The 19,271-nt window shown below is 38.2% G+C and overlaps 1 protein-coding gene across 13 annotated transcripts in view; it reads right to left on the bottom strand.

The window, feature by feature from the left end:
* The window catches only part of CAPRIN1 (cell cycle associated protein 1), a 34,459-nt gene that overhangs the window by 9,090 nt on the left and 6,098 nt on the right, over positions 1 to 19,271 (bottom strand). For 4 of the 13 annotated variants that reach the window (XM_083431622.1, XM_083431633.1, XM_083431627.1 and 1 more), the window contains exons 3-15: positions 11,555 to 11,617; positions 11,113 to 11,199; positions 9,812 to 10,050; positions 9,615 to 9,697; positions 6,695 to 6,829; positions 5,690 to 5,742; positions 5,519 to 5,605; positions 2,882 to 3,037; positions 2,223 to 2,331; positions 1,711 to 1,772; positions 904 to 1,014; positions 479 to 628; positions 121 to 274 (exon numbers count right to left, since the gene is read on the bottom strand). In XM_083431622.1, coding sequence (XP_083287748.1) covers positions 121 to 274; positions 479 to 628; positions 904 to 1,014; positions 1,711 to 1,772; positions 2,223 to 2,331; positions 2,882 to 3,037; positions 5,519 to 5,605; positions 5,690 to 5,742; positions 6,695 to 6,829; positions 9,615 to 9,697; positions 9,812 to 10,050; positions 11,113 to 11,199; positions 11,555 to 11,617 — 1,489 coding nt within the window. The remainder of the gene's footprint in view (positions 1 to 120; positions 275 to 478; positions 629 to 903; positions 1,015 to 1,710; positions 1,773 to 2,222; positions 2,332 to 2,881; positions 3,038 to 5,518; positions 5,606 to 5,689; positions 5,743 to 6,694; positions 6,830 to 9,614; positions 9,698 to 9,811; positions 10,051 to 11,112; positions 11,200 to 11,554; positions 11,618 to 19,271) is intronic. The other 9 variants (XM_083431631.1, XM_083431626.1, XM_083431630.1 and 6 more) reach the window with 3 other exon arrangements.

Here is a 19,271-nt window from a genome sequence, read left to right as displayed (position 1 = left end):
TACATGCTTGAAATGCTACTTCAACAGCATCAATCAAGATATGCTTTGTTTGGTCTACATTATCTTGAAAACTTATCTTTTCAGAATGAAGCATTTAAGTTCTATCTTTCACAAGTTTACCTGTCTGAAGCTGCTGTTCTTGCTGAAGTTCCGATTGCTCTACTTGGTGAGGCTGATTGGAGAAAGGCTGGCTGTAACTGGTCTGGTACTGATTTTGTTGCTTTAAAGTTTCTGGCTCATTGACAGGAGGAACAGGTGCATTCATGTTAAATACCTATAGGAGAAGTAAATGAGAACCAAAGAGATTGAATATTCTGAATAAATTGATAAATTACCAAGTACACTTTGCAACTTTTAGAAAGTTAAATGTCTTGGAAACTATTACTACTGTCCACGGTACAATTAACCATTATGTAACCAAGATGCTGACTTACAAATGTTTTGCAATCTATAATAAATATGATTGTTTAGTACTTACTGTCTGCATGGACTGGAATGGAGCTGCATTAACATTGATTCCGCTGCTATGCAAAGGTTTGCTAGAGGCAGCCTGAAATACCTGAGGCTGGGATGCAGCTGGAAGAGGTGATGATGTTGGTGTCTGATCTGCACTTAAGGTTATTGAAGCCTGCCAAATAAATTTCAATCTGATGTTAGCAAGCCATGAATCAACTTCGTGTGATATCATATTAGAAAAGCATAGGTAACTGATGGCCAAGCGTTCCCAAGACAAGGATAAGCTAAGATCCCTACTTATCTAACACTTATTATCATGCTCTATGTCTTTGAGATATGGACCTAAGCATTGTCCCTCTACACTACACCCATATACATGAGGTTCTGGAGCAGGTTACACTGAATCAGTAATGTCCCTCCTCCCCTTGCCAAGCAAAATGAACTTGCCTGAATCTGGTCAATTGATTCTTTCTGAGGCCGTTGTTCTGTTGAATGAGAAGGCTGATACATGGGCTGGGATGCTGTATATCCCTCACTTGTGGAAGAAACCAAGGGGACCTGTCAAAGTTTTAAAATTAAGCAGATACTCCTGCCAGGGCCTCTGGGTAAATTTCTTGCTATTAATCTCATATGGTTTTACTGACACCTGCGCTAACAACATTCTTTTGCTCAGTTCAATTACCTTTAGATTACCTTTAGTATTCATTACTCCCAGTAAACAATTACAAGTTTTGCCAAAAGTTTTATTTTGCAAGTTTCCATCACAGGCAGATGAAAAAACAACATTTTGCTAAATTTTTGCCACATTTTAGTATTTGCAGAACTGCATGCAAACATAGATGTTCATACAGCTGAGTGCAGGCTAATATTAATTTCAAAATACTTGGGCCTATGATAAGGACTTTCGCATGATGGGGGCAGGAATAGGCCTCAGACCTTCCTGACAACATACAAATTAAAAGCTTGTTTTGAGCTAGGTGAACTGAGCTTACAATACAAACATTATTCATCAGATATGGATGTTTCTTTCAATTCCCTGCGGATTAGGAAGAAAACACAGATAGGCAAAACATTCATATGGGGACTCCTGAGGACAAAATCCAAGGCCCAAATATGTAGTAACAGAAATCTGCCTTACAGAGCACCAAAAGATTGGTGGCTCTCGCTTGCCTATGCCGACTGGCAGCAGCTCTCCAGGGTTTTGGGGGAACAGAGAGGAAATTCAGCCAACAGTTGTCCAGGTACAGTTCTTACCTGTGTGGCTTCAGGTTGGACAGGAACCTGGGTGGACTGCGCAAGCCTCGATTCAGTATGAACTGGAAATACAGTAATATTACCCATAATAAAATAGTGTGTGTGTTAGATATTATCTGAACTACTGTCTATTTTTTTAATATAAGCTTATATATTTCTGCTGTAGAATACTGCATTGAGATTAAACGTATTTGTTTTCCACATAAAACCTAACAGCTGCAAGCACAGCCTCAGATTGTATCCGATTTTTTATTAATCAACTACTGGCTCTTTTGTTCAGTATTTACAAGCCTGGCATCAAACAGACTTCATCAGAATATAAAAAGTAGTTCACATCCTACTAGCCTCACTTGAAAACCTGTAAGATGACAAACGTTTCTACCAATCAACTCCCTTGACAATGTTTAAATAATGCACATTTCTAGATTTAGATTTCTGAATTCTTAGTAACTTAGTACTTCCAACTATACCAAAATCTTACTCCAACTAGATATGAATTCGATTTTACCAACCTGGAGGGCAAACCATCTGGGGTATATCCAAGTTTTGTGCTGCATTCATAGGCTGAGCTGAAACAATAGCAGGGTCGAGTGCCTGATTCTCAAATTCCAACATGGAGTCCTAGATAATTAAGACAAGATTCAAGCAAGCTGCACAAGAAACAGAATCCCTTCAAAAGTACCATATATACTCGAGTATAAGCCAAATTTTTCAGCACATTTTTTATGCTGAAAAAGCCCGCCTTGGCTTATACTTGAGTGAGGCGGGTGGCGGCGGCAGAGGGACGAGCGACCCGAAAGGAGCCCTTTCTCATCGCTGGTCTCACCACCTCTTACAAGGGCAGGCACAGGAGCCGCGGTTGGGAGAGGCGCTGCGCTGTGCCTTTGGGGCTGCTTGTTCTTTCTCCGCTGCTGCCGCTACCGCCAGGTTTGTGCTGTGGTGAACCGGCTTATACTCAAGTCAATAAGTTTTCCCAGTTTTTTGTGCTAAAATTAGGTGCTTCGGCTTATATTCGGGTCGGCTTATACTCGAGTATATATGGTAACCAGCAAGCCAGCCAGGGCTGACCTCTCTGAATTAAATGAATGCAAGTGAAATGTGCCCAATTTCAACTGGCTTCCCGAGAATCCCTTTTGACCAAATCCAACTATGAATAAGGAAAACAACATACCTGCATGAAGTTGTAGGGGCCTTGCATTTGTGCCATAAGGTCCTGTACTCGTTGTCTCCTAACAAGAGGATCTGCTTGAGCCACAGCAGTAAGCGTATGGGCATCTGGAACTGGAGGAGATGTAGCCTGTGGCTGTTGCTGGAGCGAATTTACCACCTACATCAGAAATGGCCAACACTGAGAGTCAGTCTGTCAGTTTCCGCTACTGGCCCACTATTATTATCACAACCGCTAAACTGGATGTGCAAAATATGGTATGTAAAAGAATGCATTTCCTGCAAAGGAAAGCATTCTCTTTTAAAAATGAGTATCATAACTTAGTATCGCTGCTTGTTCAGCTTCACTAAAGATATAGAAGTGAAAGTTGGCTGTAGTGAAAGTCGAGGGCACTAACATCTGACAATCCACCACTGAAACCCCTTTATTGTCTGCATCTATGTTGCTCACATGCTTTCGATGCTGATTGGTAATATAATGAATAATGTTAATTTTAATCCAGACTGACAAATAATCTAATAGGTTCTGCTTGTGTTCAAGAATCTTTATCAAACATTCCCACGCATCAGTTATTCAGCAGGAATATGAGGAAAACTGGTTCTGATGTTGTACAAAGTATATAAATGCAATTCTTTCCTCTGCAAGAATATATGTTGCAAGATCAAAGCAAAAAGGTAAATGTATCAACAGAGTTAATTTGTGTTCCTTGAAAATATGTAAAACGTGCCCATGCATTTTGCAACTGCGTGCATGCATGCTGCTTTTAGAATGCAATTGCATTTTGATGTTTGAGGCACTGAATAGATGTAAGGGAAGGCTTGAAGTTCAGTTGTGCATTGAATTATTTCCATTCTTCAAGAGAGATTTCAAAGTTCTTTTTGCCTTTTGCAGACTCAGGAAATACTGGACTAGAGATACTTTATTTTAAGGAACTTTATAGTACAAATGCCCGGAGAGAAAATGGAAGGTGAAACTTGAGCGGTGTTACTAATAAATAAAGTTGTTTCCACAGGAAACAGGTGTTCGTGTGTATAAGTTGCTCAAAGTATATCTACAATTAGCCCTGTAGCATCTAAAGCAGCGATAGGGAATTTCTGATTCTCCAGATGTTGTCCCAGCAAACCCAGCCAGCATCGCCCTCAGTCTGGGACAAAGGAAGGCATAGTCCAGCAACAGCTGGAGAGCCAAAGGACAGTCAACCCTGCTCTGATTAAACACTTGTGGTGCCACATGTTAGAGGCATTAAGGCAAGCAATGCAGTTTTAAATAGTCAAGGAAACATCAGCATTATCCAATACCTTCACATTTTATAAGATTGAACAAAATAGAGTGGACTTCAAAACCTGGTTATCCCAGAACCAACATTTAAAGTCACACCATGGCTGAATATGCACTGATAATATTGCTGTAGTAATGTAACTTGTATACATATAGTTCATTGCACTTTTTATTCTATTTAAATTTAGCTCTTCTTTGTCTACTAATGCAGACATTTGGGGCTAGGTTTCCTGCCAAAAGGTGTTCTTCTAGTGCTAGAAAGTTCTGAGTGTTTCACTGAGCAGGCAGAATCCATATGTGAAACTGCAGAGACCATGAAGAATTAAAATAGCTTTAATATTCTTATTATCCAGAATTTCAAGTGTAACATTTTTATCTCAGGACTAGGAGAAACACACACACACAGTTACTGTTACAATCTTAGGTAACAATTCTTTTTTTTAAAAAAAAAAACTATTTCATTTGATAACTATCAACATTTATCACAGATAGCCTTGCAACTACAAATGTTAAATGCTTGTGGCTTTTAATGGTATATTGAAATTCCACATAAAATGCTGCATCCTGGCTTTGAGGTAGATGAACAAAATGTTACAAAGTCTACTTCAGATAGTCAACTGACAGATGCACCATCTCTTCAAAGGCTGAAGACAACTGTGGACAAAGCTGTAAAAATTACAATTAGTTTATATTCTAGAGTTAGAGTGAACCAATGTTTTATAGAGTTCTACCATTCTGAAAACATCTGTTCTCCCTAATGGATGGGTTCATTCCAATTTGTTAATGGAAACTATCTTAGAACAGACATCATGCTGTAATTAGTCTTCCAATACCAGCAATACAAAGACTCCTGGAATATAAATATAAATCTCAATTACACTATTTTACATATGGGGAGGTTTAGTGACTGTAGTAGGAAATTCTAAAGCAGCACTAGAGCATTTAATAAAAGATATAGGCTTGGATCTCCTTCCTGCTCACTTCAATCCCCTGCTCAATCTAAAAAACTACTTCTAAGTCTCAGATTCTACAGAACAGTGTCAGAAGTAGCACTGAGAGCTACAGAGGAAGTGGGATACTGGCAGAAATAAGAGGAGGGAACTTGTATAAACACCTTTGTATCTGAGCCATTTTCTTCTAACTTGTCAGTCTACTTTTAGTTGTGTACTAGCTTATGAAATGTGATTTAGTTTACATACTGAATTTTCAAAATTAACTGTGGGCAATAGCTAGCACTGACAAGGGGACTACCAGCTCAATCATGCTAAAAGACCACAATTCTCTTTAGATTTACAGCTGCATTCAAGCTACGAGGGAATGAAAACAGATTGTAATGTTACCTAAACATTCAGAACACCTTACCTCAACAGTTTCAACTGTCCACTCATCTACCTGTTCCTTCTCACTACTGCTGAACTGAGTCTCTGCCATGAACTGTCTGTTTACATACTAAAATAAAAGTGAGAGAGTACAACAGTAAGACAGTAGCATTCATTTTTAAAAGGTGCCTACAATCTTTCCACTGTTTAGTACCTCTGTTGATTCAACTTCACTGGGTTCAGTGTATTCTTCCGTTGGTTCTGGCTCTAAGAGGAAAATACATGATTTTAGGTAATGCTGTACTGAAACATAATACATAACTTTTAGTTTATCGTTACCTTACAGTTTTAATTTACTATTAACAATTTTAGTAGAGATACATTCATTCAAGAAACCACTTTTTGAAGTGTTCTGAGCTTATATTTGGTGCTTTTGTTTTTGCTATTTATTTTGGGGGTTTTTTTATTTTGAGACTTTTCCAGTTAACTTGTTTTTGTGACTGTGTGGATCCCAGTTCAGCTACTGATTGATTGATTGTGTGACTGCAGAAATGGATAAAAGTCCCCCATCCAAACAATGACTATCATCAGTGCAGGTAAGAAAAAAAATAATTTTAATTTTTGTCATCTACAATACTGTTTTATTTATTTTATAGTACAGTATGTTGTTTATTGCTTTCATTTGATGGATCAATGGTCTCGTAAGATAGTAAAATTCATGTTAAACTGCTGTTTTAGGGGTTGTTTTTGAAAGTCTGGAATGGATTAATCCGTTTTGCATTACTTGCTATGGGAAAGTGCACCTTGGTTCTGGAACTCTGGTTTTGGAACAGACCTCTAGAAGTTTGAGAACCAAGGTACCACTGTAGTTAAATTTTAAGTACTTAAGAATTTAGTATGCATACAAGATGAAGGTTGGTCATAATAAGCACCCTGTAAAGGAAACATACCCACACTACAAACTTTATCTAGTTTAGAGAACTACAGCTTGTTTGGGGAAAGCCACAGAAACTTTTTTAAAATCAGTTTAAGTTTGTAGATTAGATATAACCAGTTACACGAGATTCTAGTTTTGTTTTCCATGGCCAGCTCCAATAAAATACTAAAAGTTTCAGTAAGCCTATAAATCTACTGAAGTTGCAATTCTATTCACATTAACTTGGAAATAAAACACATTAACAAGCCTAGGATTAGGCTCCTAATATATATTTTTAGTTACCAGTTTCTGCAACAGCATCTTCAACTGTAGGTGCAGGCACCGTCTCCTCTTCGTCACATAATCCGTTCTGCTGGTTGTGAGTGTCAAAGTAACTTGTTTGAAGAATACGTTCAATAACTTCTCTTAGGGCTTTATCTGTTATAAAAACACAGATATTTTTTAAACTGTTTCACCCACTAAATACCTGAGCATTTTAATTTTATCAAATTATTTTATTATTATAACACTAACAAAGGGCATTGCAGATTAATACCTTGCACTACCCACAGCACAATGATCTATTTTGCAAATTTCTGCATTGTTTATTTTTAAATAAGGACTTACTTAAGATGAAAGTCATTGTATGTAAATCCAAATTCTTCAAGAATAAATTTGTGTATCAATGGATGATGCACACACAATTCAACAAATTAGAATTTTGGCTCTTCGGTGTTTCTGGAAATTAAAAACTAACCAAAGCCGACATGCAGGAATAAGAACTCCTGACTTGTTAACTTTCACTAACATGAGAATGGAAGAAAGGCACATGATAGAATAAAAACGAGAATTACTTGTCTAAAGGTAATATCCAATGTTAATCATACCCACTGAAATCAGTGGCTCCAAGTAACTTAAGTACATTGCTTTCAATGGGTCTACTCCAAGTATGACTTGGTCAGGTATTATCCTAAGTGGCCATGCCACATATTAAAATGGGCAAGGACAAAAATAAATCATCTAAAGAGAGAAAAGGAAACAGAACCTCTACACAAGCAAGAATGAGACCATTTTTCTGTAGTGTTATATGGTGCAATTTGTCTGTCACTGAAGCCACAGGTGTATGAAGTATAAGAAAAAAACTGATAGGCCAAGCTCAAGCTTAAATAGAGGAACTGAGTAGCCAGGACTAAACTAAGGTCTCAGGTAGATAAGAGGATCCCAGTAAATGTCTGTAATGAACAACATTTTGAGAAGGGTGTGAACTTGTAGCACCATGCAAGATGACAGGTAACTGATAGGTATTTGTATACTATTTTGACAGATAAAGCAAAACAGGATCAGCAGAGAAGAAACAGTATTTTTTGCAAAGAAAGGATATGGACAATGGACATAAACCTATAGGAATCTCTCAATAGAAAGGATTTTGATATGGAAGTGATCACAAATTCTAAGGTATAAACTGATGATCCTCTGAGTGAAAAGGAACACAGCGAACCTGCTCAAATATGTGGGAGGTAACTATTCGGTCTTGGTCAATCAGACCAACATGCAGTACGGACAGTTGTCTCCACTGAAATGCTACCTTGATGCTCACCAAAGGCAAATTCAAAGCTCTGGGTGAAGTGACTAGATGTTGACACTTGAAAAAGACGAGAAGTATATGCCTAGCATTGATATAATTGTATCTTGAGTGTGCTTTTGCAGGTGTGATGAGAAGACACAGAAAAAAAAAATTATCAGTTGCATCTGAACAATCTTGACAATTCTGCCAAAAAATGCCATGGCATAGTAAGCAGTCTAGGGATCGAACAATCCCCTAGACATGATGTGCATTTCCAAGGAACAGAAAAAGCTGTTGAGTTCATATTTCTAAGTTCCAGCCTTCCCCAAGGATTCAGTAGAAGCATGTATGAGTGATGCATCCCTGCAAAACTCTTAAGACATCTTATGAGTAAAATGTAGACAGAGACAGCAATGCAGAAGTGTTTAGAAAGTTGTGTTCAAACCAACAACTGCTCACTTAATACCAAGTTGAATTTTCCCAGTTAAAGTGACAGACAGCAGATTTAAGACACAAAAAGAAATACATTGTGAAACAAAGCACTTCCCCCACTGAGACAACAAAAGGAGAGAGCTCCATCAATGGCAGGAAGCCATAGCATTCAGGAGAGCAGCTTCCATACACAGAGACAGTACCTCCAATTAACACTAAGTAGTGGTGTTCAGCAACCAAATGTACTGTGTATTTATGTCCTGTCTGAGAGCTATGCAGATCACTCATGAGACCTAGCATAGCAAAATTAGCAGGTCATCCTATAGGTGGCTTAATCTAAACACAAACATTCTGGACTCAATTTTACATATGCACTGCAAATGAATATTATGGGAAATAAACTTTGATCTCAACCACTAAACCAGTAACTGAAACATGAAAACTAATTAAACCTAGATTATTAAAATGACAATTTCAACACACAAGTTGTACCCTTTAAACAAAAATAGCTTAGATAAACTTTTAATGACAAAATTCCTCAGCAAATATAACTAAATATAGTGATTTAAATACACTACTCTTGATTTGGTTCTTGAAGTGTGTAATCACTTCTAAATATATCTTCTACCATAGCTTCTTTCAGCCACTGTAACAGTTAATTATTTTTGAAATAATGTTCTCCACTCCTTTAACTGTGAACAATTCTTCAGAAGGCTCTGGATTTATATAATATACCAACTATGACTGTATACAGCAATCCCATACCTTTTATGTATGACCACATTGTACTTAGGCATCTGTACGCTGTACATGGGAGATTCCATCAAACCACCTGAATCTAGTTTCTTTAGTGTATTTGCTGCAAAATTTTACTCCAGCTATCAGTTACGACTTGATAGGCCTGTGAAATTATCTGTTTTACTACGTCAAAATGAAACTTTGAAAGGCTTTTTTGCTAACCCAATTTCTGGAAAGCAAGTGTTGCTAAGCGGTCACAAAATACTGATGAACAATCGGAAACTAGCAATGGTTTTCATTAAGTGCTGAGTAGGGTTACATGATAATAGAATACAATCTGCTGTAAATTAACATAGTGTCAGCTATTCAGCTACTATATAACCACTGACACTGGAAATAGCATGTAACAGAATCACTGTGAATACTCTAAAAGCTTGGTATTTGAAGTGCTACTTTAGCTCTAATGTTAAGAAAGATAAACATACTTACAGGTTGTTCCACATACAGGCTTTTCCTTCCCTTCCAGTAAGTCCCACAGATGAATCGATGCCTGTTCATACTGTTCACTCAACCTTCAACAAAAATATTAATGGAAGCATAAGATACCTCAAACCATCTATGTTGCAAAGGAGATTAATTGGATTGTTTCATTAACCATATCAGAATCATTCTGGCAATCACAATACCTCACATTCATGTCCCGTTCAGGTTCAACTAGCTTGTAAAATTCATCTAGTGTTGACAGTTCCGTCTCTGTTAATACCGGCACTCCATTTGTTCCTTGCTTTAGGTCATTTCGCACTTCATCATCACCCAATTTGTCCAAAATAAACTGCAATTCAAGTACTGTTTTTAAACGTTTTTGCTCAGCTTCTTCTCTCATTAGCTGTTCCCGTCGAGCTGTCTTCTTTATTGTTTTTTGAATCTAGTAATAAAGTACACTAGGTTAACAATTAACTGTGACCAGTTTAAACTGTTGCCCTCTCTTCACTTATGAATGAACAAAAAGTAAAATATTCCCAATTTTATCAGCATTTCAAATATTCTCAATGTTTCCCAGAAAGTTTTATGGAATGTGGACAAACAGGTATGCCAGCTGTCTTTCTCTACTTCCATTCTCCCCAGTCCATTGCCTAAGTCCTCCACTCCCCATCATCTGTGGTTTACCACCTTTCTAGAACTGTATCTCTGCCTCACATACTGCATTGCAGCATCATGCACTGTCATCTAAAATAATACTGAAGCATAATGGAACCAGACTGCTGGAACTTATCAAAAAGGTCTAAAGAGATTCTAGAAAACCTGTTTTAATATCTGCATAATGTATGTGAAGACTACATAGGATCACATACATTTTTAATCTTTCAACGTTTGCAATCTCAGCAATAGAAAAAAAAAAATCAGCTTTTGACTCATGTTGTCCTCCTCTATTCCTTCTTTTCAGCAGAGCTATGTCAATTTAAAAGAACAACAACAACACCGGATAAAAGGAAAGGATTTGTCATCATTTAAAAGTGGGAGTGCTTCTTTATTAGACTTCTTTTGTGCTCTTTCAAATGTAAGAAAAATCAGCCCAACACGGCTACTAGATACATGAAAGATGGGGGGGGGGGTATCCACATCAACCATATTTTAGGAACGTCATTCACAGGTACCACATTCATTTTGACCAACAGCACAATCCTAACTAACCATGTCTACTGAAATCAATAGGCCTACTCCCAAGTAAGTGGAATCAGGAGTGAAGTCTAAAACGGTAAACATGAACAGAGAAAAAAAATCTCACTGTCCAGTTCACAAATCACAGTCAAACCATGGCTTGGGAACATGGTGAGTGCTCATTTTATTTCAACTTGCTAAAATGATTCCCTTTTCCACTTCCTGATTCACAGTAGTCAGTTTGCCATGACACACAAAGCAGTTTGTTGCCTCTATGCAGCCAGTGCCCTAAGTGTCGTCTGAACTGAACCATCAACTTATTACTTACATCCTGGCTCAGGGCCATGAAACTCCTCTGCAGTTCCTTAGCAAATTCCAGGTTATTACTGACTTCTTGGTGCTTGGACACAGCATCCTGGGGGAGGGAGGAAAATTAATGTTGCCTCTTTTGAAGTTTGGAAACTTGGAAGACTTTCCCAACTTTAATCCTCAAAAAAGAAATCTACTGTACGCTAGCCTTTACTTTAGTGTACAGACTTTCCTCCTAGTCATTTGCATAGAATAGTTCCATATTTTCCCTAATGGCAGAGTGTGTATAGATATGGCTACAATGCACCTCCGCTGAATGTAATAGAATATAATAATATAAAGTACTGTTATTAATGTCTCTCATTATCCATGATAATGCAACAATTAGAATAAAAGAACAAGGGCTAAAAGAAGCCAATCTCTTATGAAAAATCTTTCAATATGTCAGTCAAAACATTTACCAACTGGTCTTGGTTAAGGCGTTCTCCTTTGTTCATTCGATCCTGATAATCATCAAGTTTGCCCTGTAAAGAAAGAAAAAAGTTTCACAATATATATACCTCAAACAAATTTAAATGGAACTGACTATGTTATATACTTTATAGAACACAGAAGCTCAGTTTGCCATGTTCCATTGTTTAACAGGAGAAATCAAGTGAAATTATTCAGAGACAAAATATCACAAGAGTTTTCTGAGATTAGGTATTTATTTATGAACCACCAGAATACATCTGGTAAACAAACAGTACTAGGATGACATTTGTATTATTTCTTAAAATATAATATGCATTTTCCCAATTTAAAAAGAAAAACAGCTATACTGTAACCTTAAAGGGAGTAGACATGAACTGTAAGATCAAAGTTTAAATGTTTATCTGACCATGCAACATTGTATCGAACTGCTGAAATAAATGAGTTATTTATTAGCTGCTTTTCAGGGCCAGGATGTTATGAAGCAACATACAAAGAAAAGAAAGGCAACATAACAGGCAGTGTGAAGCACAAACAGATACATACTGAATTAAGCACCCAAGTTCTCTTATAGAAACGCAACAGAAAAGGAGATGGTGCTATTCCAACATTAGTCCTGTTAAAATCAATGGTGCTACTTAAGTAGCACTGAATATGACTTAACTGGATATTACCCATAAGTTTTGAAGGAGTTACCGAATGCCAGAAATTAAAGAGACAAACAAATATTAACTGGAAGAGAATTCCACAACTGTGGGGCCACCACCAAGGATGCTCTGTATCATGTGTTCACCACCCTAGCAGGATACTTAAAAGCTGATAAAATTTTGAAGTTATAGAATTCCTACACAGATTTACCCAGGAGTAAGCCCTGTTCAATTCAATGGTGTTAGCTCCTGGGTAGCCATGTGTAGGCTTGAGCTTACAGGCTTTATACAATAGTTTAAGGAACACATTACATTTGTTTCTTTTAACTTGTTCCACAACTTTTTGAGGGTTTTTCTTCCGCTTTCCATTCCATTTTTTAGTAATTCTTTGCAATATCCAACTTGTCATACGCAGAGTAGACGCATTGAAATAAAGGTTACTAAAGCTGCTTATGTCCATGGATTTCAACGAGTCTTTGTCTGATATCACCCATCCTTCCCACACAAACACACAGATTCCATATGCAACAGTCACCACACAGAGAACCTCAAGCATTGTACCTGCCCAGGGGAATATTATCACACAAAGCAGTTTTATGTAGGCTCCTTATAGGACTATTTATATTAAAATTAATCATTTTGCTTTGAGTAAGAAATATTGTCATCTATTTCTTTTCTTTAAGGTAGTATACTGTAGAATCATGAGTTGCAGGAAGTATCAAAGGTCATCCTGTCCAACCCCGACAAAGCAAAAATCTTTTACCATAACATTCCCGATAGGCAGCTAGCCAGCCTCTGCTTTTATCTTAAAGGAGAGTCCATCACCTCCTGAGACTATAGTAATATAAAATGTTCTTTCTATAATTTAGTCATATTTTATTTCTAATTTGATTCTATTTCTAATTTGATTCTAGTGGTATAGGTTCTACTTCCTTGGAGTGACAGAGAAACAAATCTGCTGCATCCTTTATGTGAATGTCCTTCAAATATTTGATTTTTGTATCACCTCTTAAACAGTCACTTGTTCACCCAATTTCTTCAACCATTCCTTCTGTGACTTGGTGTCCAAACCTCTCAACTTATTCATCCCCCTTCTCGGGACATATTCCAATTTTTCAGTATCCTTCTTAAACTGCACTGCCCAATATCAGACTTAGTATTCCAGATGAGATCTGATAAAGGCAAAATAGGGATACCACCACTTTTCATGATCTGGACGTTGTAATATTGTTTTAGCCTTTCAAACAGCAGTTTTGTGCTGGTGACTCGTTCTTAGCTAGATCCTAATCCTAATCCACGTACCATCATGGTGCTCGCCAGATGCTGAATTGTCCAACACAGATCATCTCTGACCACAGGACATGCTGGTTGGAGCTGATGGGAACTAGAGTCCCAACAACACTTGGGGGCATTACAGAATCTTTTTGAATACTTTTTTGAATACCTAGAATACTATGGTTAAACTAGGTTCTACCTACCAAAATACATGAATTTTTTCACTGTTGCCAAGGATCAGCTCTAGAGTAGCTCTTCTTTTTGCCTGTTCTTCCATCTTCTGGAAGATCAAGTTGTCAACCAAGTTTCATTTTTTTCATAATCTGCCAGTTAATATTTATCATCATTCCAAAACATTTTCAACTATTAACCTCCTTTCTTGAAATATCCAAATGGGCCTTACTAGTCCTGAATGACTCCTTCCAATTTTGGTAAAACGGTGCTGTATCCTTCCACTAATGTAGGTTTGCCTATTCCAAAAAGTGAAAATCCAGACAGATTTATTTTTAGTGCTGAGCTTTTTTTAGTTTTGCCCAAAGTTGTGGCTGCATTATTTCAGATGTGTCCGGACATTTGGCAACCCTAACTAATGAGAAGCCTCTTCCACTCATAGATCCCAGTCTTCAGATTCAGTAGAATATCACTTCGTTAGAAAAGTAACTCAAAATCCAGAGGAATGAATCTGTTTGTGCAGACTTTGTATAATAATTTGCAAAAGCTCATTCTCAGTATCTTTATGGTCTGCTGGTTTACACACAACTATTTGTGTGTGCTTATTCACTGCTTCTTGTGCCATATGCCAACTGTGATACATTGTGGCACTGAACTGTACTTCTACCTCTTGCATAGGAACTCACGAAACACTGAATTTCCCTCTTATTAATGGACTTCCTCTCTGCATTGCTGCAAATTAGTTAAAAACAGTGTATCAGGCAATAAATTTCAATTGTCCATGGGAACTAATCAGCAAGATTACCAACTCAAATAATCTAAAAATGAGTGTTCCATGTGCCTTCATTTCAGTGCTTTTTGTAGACTAATTGTTCTCAAGATGCCAGGTCTAGCCTTTCTGCAATCCAGGAGGAGTGAACATGTAATAAATTTTGGACTTCTGCTTTCTGAACAACAGCTATCTCTCCTCCACCCCACCCGCCAACATGCCACAAGGCAAATCTATTTGGAAACAGAAGAAAGTTTCAAAGTCAATCTGGCACAGAGGGCCTGCCATTTAAAGAAAAATGCTTAACTTTCACTAGGCATGCTACAATAGCTCTTGGTATCAGAGCTGAAAATGTGTCAATAACCATAGTATACAAACCTGTTGTTTATGAAGACACTCCTGGTTTGTACTATTAACTGTACTTTGTGCTCATTCACGCCTAGACTGTGATTAAAGCCAGGATGAATTTGTAGGTGGGCAGGTAGGTACGGAGCAGGTAGACTATTTTGCCACACCTCATGTGTAATACAGCAAATGCAGTATTTGCGGAAGAGACTGGAGAAGGCATGCAAGCTTGCAGCAAGATCCCGTAATCGTGGTTGTAAAGTGAACATTTTACATCTGTATGAGGCCAATAACCTAGTACAGTGGTACCTCGGGTTACAGACGCTTCAGGTTACAGATGCTTCAGGTTACAGACTCCGCTAACCCAGAAACAGTACCTCCGGTTAAGAACTTTGCTTCAGAATGAGAACAGAAATCATGCGGCGGCAGCACAGTGGCAGCGGAAGGCCCCATTAGCTAAAGTTGTACCTCAGGTTAAAAACAGTTTCAGGTTAAGAATGGACCTCCAGAACGAATTAAGTTCTTAACCCGAGGTACCACTGTACAGTGGAACCTTGGGTCTCAAACGGCTTAGTTGACAAACAAATTGACTTCCAAAAGGCAAAAACCTGGCAGTAAGTGTTCCAGTTTTTGAACGTTTTTCGGAAGCCGAACATCCAATGTGGCTGCCAGCTATTGTTTCCAGGGCGCTTGCCCCAATTGGAAGCTGTGCCTTGGTTTTTGAATGTTTCGGGAGTCATATGGACTTACGAAGTGGATTAAGTTCGAAACCAAGGTTCCACTGTAATGTGGAACCTTGGTTTATGAACTTAATACATTCCGAAAGTCCGTTCTTAAACCAAAGCATTCTTAAACCAAGGCGTGCTTTCCCCCAGCAGCAGTGGACTCAATTTACAAATGGAACACACTCAACATGTTCTGCTTCCAAGGCAAAGTTCACAAACCAAAACACCTACTTCTGGGTTTACAGTGTTTTTAATCCAAGTTGTTCATAAACTAAGCTGTTCTTAAACCAATGTACCCCCGTAGATTTATTTAACTCTCCTACTACGAGTACACCTAGCTGCTCCACTTTTAGAAGAATTTTAGGAACAACTATACAAATAAAATGATGAAGAATCCAGGGACTCTCCCCCTCCTGCTGCGACCAGCTCCCCTTCCCCATGTCTCCTAGAACTTGCAGAGAAATGAAACTGGAAGAGCAGAGGGTGGTTGTGCGCAGACGCAGCCTGATACTTCATGGGAAAGACCCTGAAGAGGAGGCATCTTAGTAGACACTAGGAAAGTAGGGGCCTTTAGTCCTCGCAACTACTTCATCAGGGCAAGACCTCCTAGAAAGAGTTGCTAAGACCACTAGGCCTGAGCTGTGGTTTGTTTCCTTGAATAAATATTTAACTGCACTGGCCTCAGGTGATTTATCATTTTTGTTGCTGACTCCAGCCTTGACAGCTGATTACACCCAATTCTCTCCATTTGATTCCAGTGTTTAATGTCTGTAACAGGTGGATTAGGATCAACAAATCGAACCTTAATCCAAACAGGACAGAGGTCCTTCTGTTCAATAGATAAACCAATCTATGATAGGAATTCATCCTATTTGCATGGGGTTGCACACCCATTGAAGTTTCAGGTATCTAGTCTAGGGTACTTCTTGATCCAGCTTGCTGAGATGTCAGCTGTTGGCAGGAGTACCTTAACCATCTTAAGCTGATGTGCCCATTCCTAGAGGTGTCCAATGACACACACCTTAAATTATATCCAGATTTACTATTGCAATGCACTCTACATAGGCATGCTTCTGAAAAGTGTCCAGCAGCCTCAGTTGGTGCAGCCTGCAGCAGCCAGATTTTTAAGCACAGCTGGTTCATCCCACAGCTGGGATCATCTTGCTAAAATAGCTACACTGGCTTCCAAGTTATTTCTAGGCACAATTTGAAGTGCTGGTCATAACCTTTGCAGTCCTAAACAACTTAGAACAAGGATATTTGGTGGATAGCCTGTCCTTGTCCCCCATTGTTCAGATCTTCTAGAGAGGCTTCATTGAATCACACCAGTTTCCAAGCTGTAGAAATGAGAAAGGGCATTCTGCTGCACCTAAAGTGTGTCATTCTCTCCCTTCAAAAGCAGATACCTCACTCCCTTATCCCAGGCTTTGGTTTGTAAGATTATGTGTCTTAGGCTCTTGCTACTGTGTCTACTGTTAATATTTTATCTGCTCTTTTCTTACAGCTGCTATAGTCTATTAATCCCAGTTGTTTGTATTTTTGCTAGTGCATTAGTATTGTCTTTATTTTTGTATTTATTACCACCTTTAGTATAATTCATAGAAAGATGGGGTAAAAATATTCATTATAAATGCACAACATAAAGCTTGAAAATGTTGCCTTTATACAACTGTTTACTATTCTCAAACCTTTCAACCAAAGAGTTCAACTGGAATCAAAGCTAAGTCATCAAAGTAACTATCAAGGAGCAATTTTATATACAGAATAAAACAAGCATAAGAATATTAGTTTTAGGCACCAAATTAATTGGACATCACATGAGTGTTATTCAGGCATAAAGATGGATACGAACAGAAGCTTGCAAGATATACTCAATTATACTCTATTTTCAATTTTATGCTACCATCTAGTCACCAAATAGACAAGACAGTTAAACCACCACCACAATTTAACTTTTATATTTTTCACTGAGCAACAGATTTTTTAAAAAAATTGAAAAGCTATCTGGCACAACAATCTCCTTAAGAGTGAATACAATGTGCCAATAGGAAACAGCTTGCCTACATTTTTCACAGTGCAGTTTAACTCTGTGTGAAATAGTTCTCCAAAACCTCCTTAGCTAGCTTTAACATTGAAAAGAAGTTATTTTCACTTTCTATTCCAAATAAAGCCTTCTACTTCCTTCACATTAACTTTTACACCTTTAACAAATACTGTCTTTTCACTTGACCCAATGCAATCAAAGACACCAAAAACTGCTGTGCTTACTGCTAAGTTCTATTAGCATGAATGCAACCTATTTAAATGAAAAGGAAATTATCAACTTTAACATAGAAATTTAAAATAAAAAATAAAATAAAATACAGTCATACCTCGGGTTAAATGTGCTTCAGGTTGAGCGCTCCGTGGAAACCCGGAAGTAACGGAACGAGTTACTTCTGGGTTTCACTGTCCGCGCATACGCAGATGGTCAAAATAACGCTGCGCGCATGTGCGGAAGCAGCGAATCGCGACCCGCGCAGTTGCAGGTTGTGTTTGCTTCTGGATGCGAACGGGGCTACGGAACAGATCCCGTTCGTATCCAGAGGTACCACTGTATTTGCAACCTGCAAAGTATTTATTATCTGAATCAATAATTGTGGATCATATTTGATTACAAACCAGATAAAAAAGGTAATCCTTCCTACTTGATGATATTTGGAGCCAGATTTAGCAACAATTTAAAATCAGTACATCCACGACAACCATGTTAGAAAATGGCAGAGCATTTCCCCAGTTTAAGGGGATTACATACACAGCAGCAAGATTGTGTGAACAAATGCAGCGTGTGGCTCCCCTCTCTGATCTAGTTGCAGGACCCATGGTGCGAAAATCCTGCTGCTTGGTGAGGAAGGATTTTATTCAGTTCCCACACCTATCCTTCCTTAATGTCAGATAACTTATGAAATTTTAAGCTATAAAAAGGGTTCTGTGTAGCCCTAGGTGATCCCCACATGTATTAAATTGAGGTGCTATTTATAGCTAATGCTAGAGTATATACTGTATCATTTTTTTTACATAATGGACACTATCCATGGAGCTAGCACACAGGTGTTAGTGACAGTGCTGGCACATGAGACGTATTCCATGAGTTCCTTGGTGGCAAGCTTCCATGTGCTTTCCTTCCACTATCCATTGGGATGTTAGACTGGAGAAGCTGCTCAAAGGAAGCTGACAAAATATGTATAGGTTTTGCTTAGGGCAGTCACAGGATGAGCCACCAGACTAGGTACTGTACCCTTATAGGTTAATTATAAACACAAAAAGTAAGCTATTTATCTTTAAAGACTTAAATAAAAGTATAATTATCTATAATTTGTACCAGAATTTTCATCCGCATTTGTGTTCTGTCAAGTTCTACCTGCACTGGAGAAATGGGGCAGGTAGCCAAAGCTGGTAAAACACACCCCTAGCCACCAAGGCTACATATGTCTCCAGTGACAAAGCTGGACAAATCCCATCCAGAACAGGCAATTGGCCAGTTTCTTGGACATGGGATCCACTCATCCAGAGTCTTGCCAGGATTTAAGCTCAGCTTAATTTCCCTCATACATTTCAGTGTGTTTTTTAAAAAAATAATAATTTATTTAACTATTTATAATCTGCACTTTCTTAAGTATATCAAGTACTGCATTCAGGCACTCGTCCAAAGCCTGCAAAGTCTCTCCAGCTTCAGATAAATGGAGCTGAGTGTCATCAGCATACTGATAACATCTTGCCACAAAACTCCTAATGA

Source organism: Podarcis tiliguerta (assembly GCF_965153285.1).
Source record: "Podarcis tiliguerta genome assembly, chromosome: 1".
In the NCBI taxonomy this organism is placed as follows: Eukaryota; Metazoa; Chordata; class Lepidosauria; order Squamata; family Lacertidae; genus Podarcis; species Podarcis tiliguerta.
This window is presented reverse-complemented; position numbering and strand designations above follow the sequence as displayed.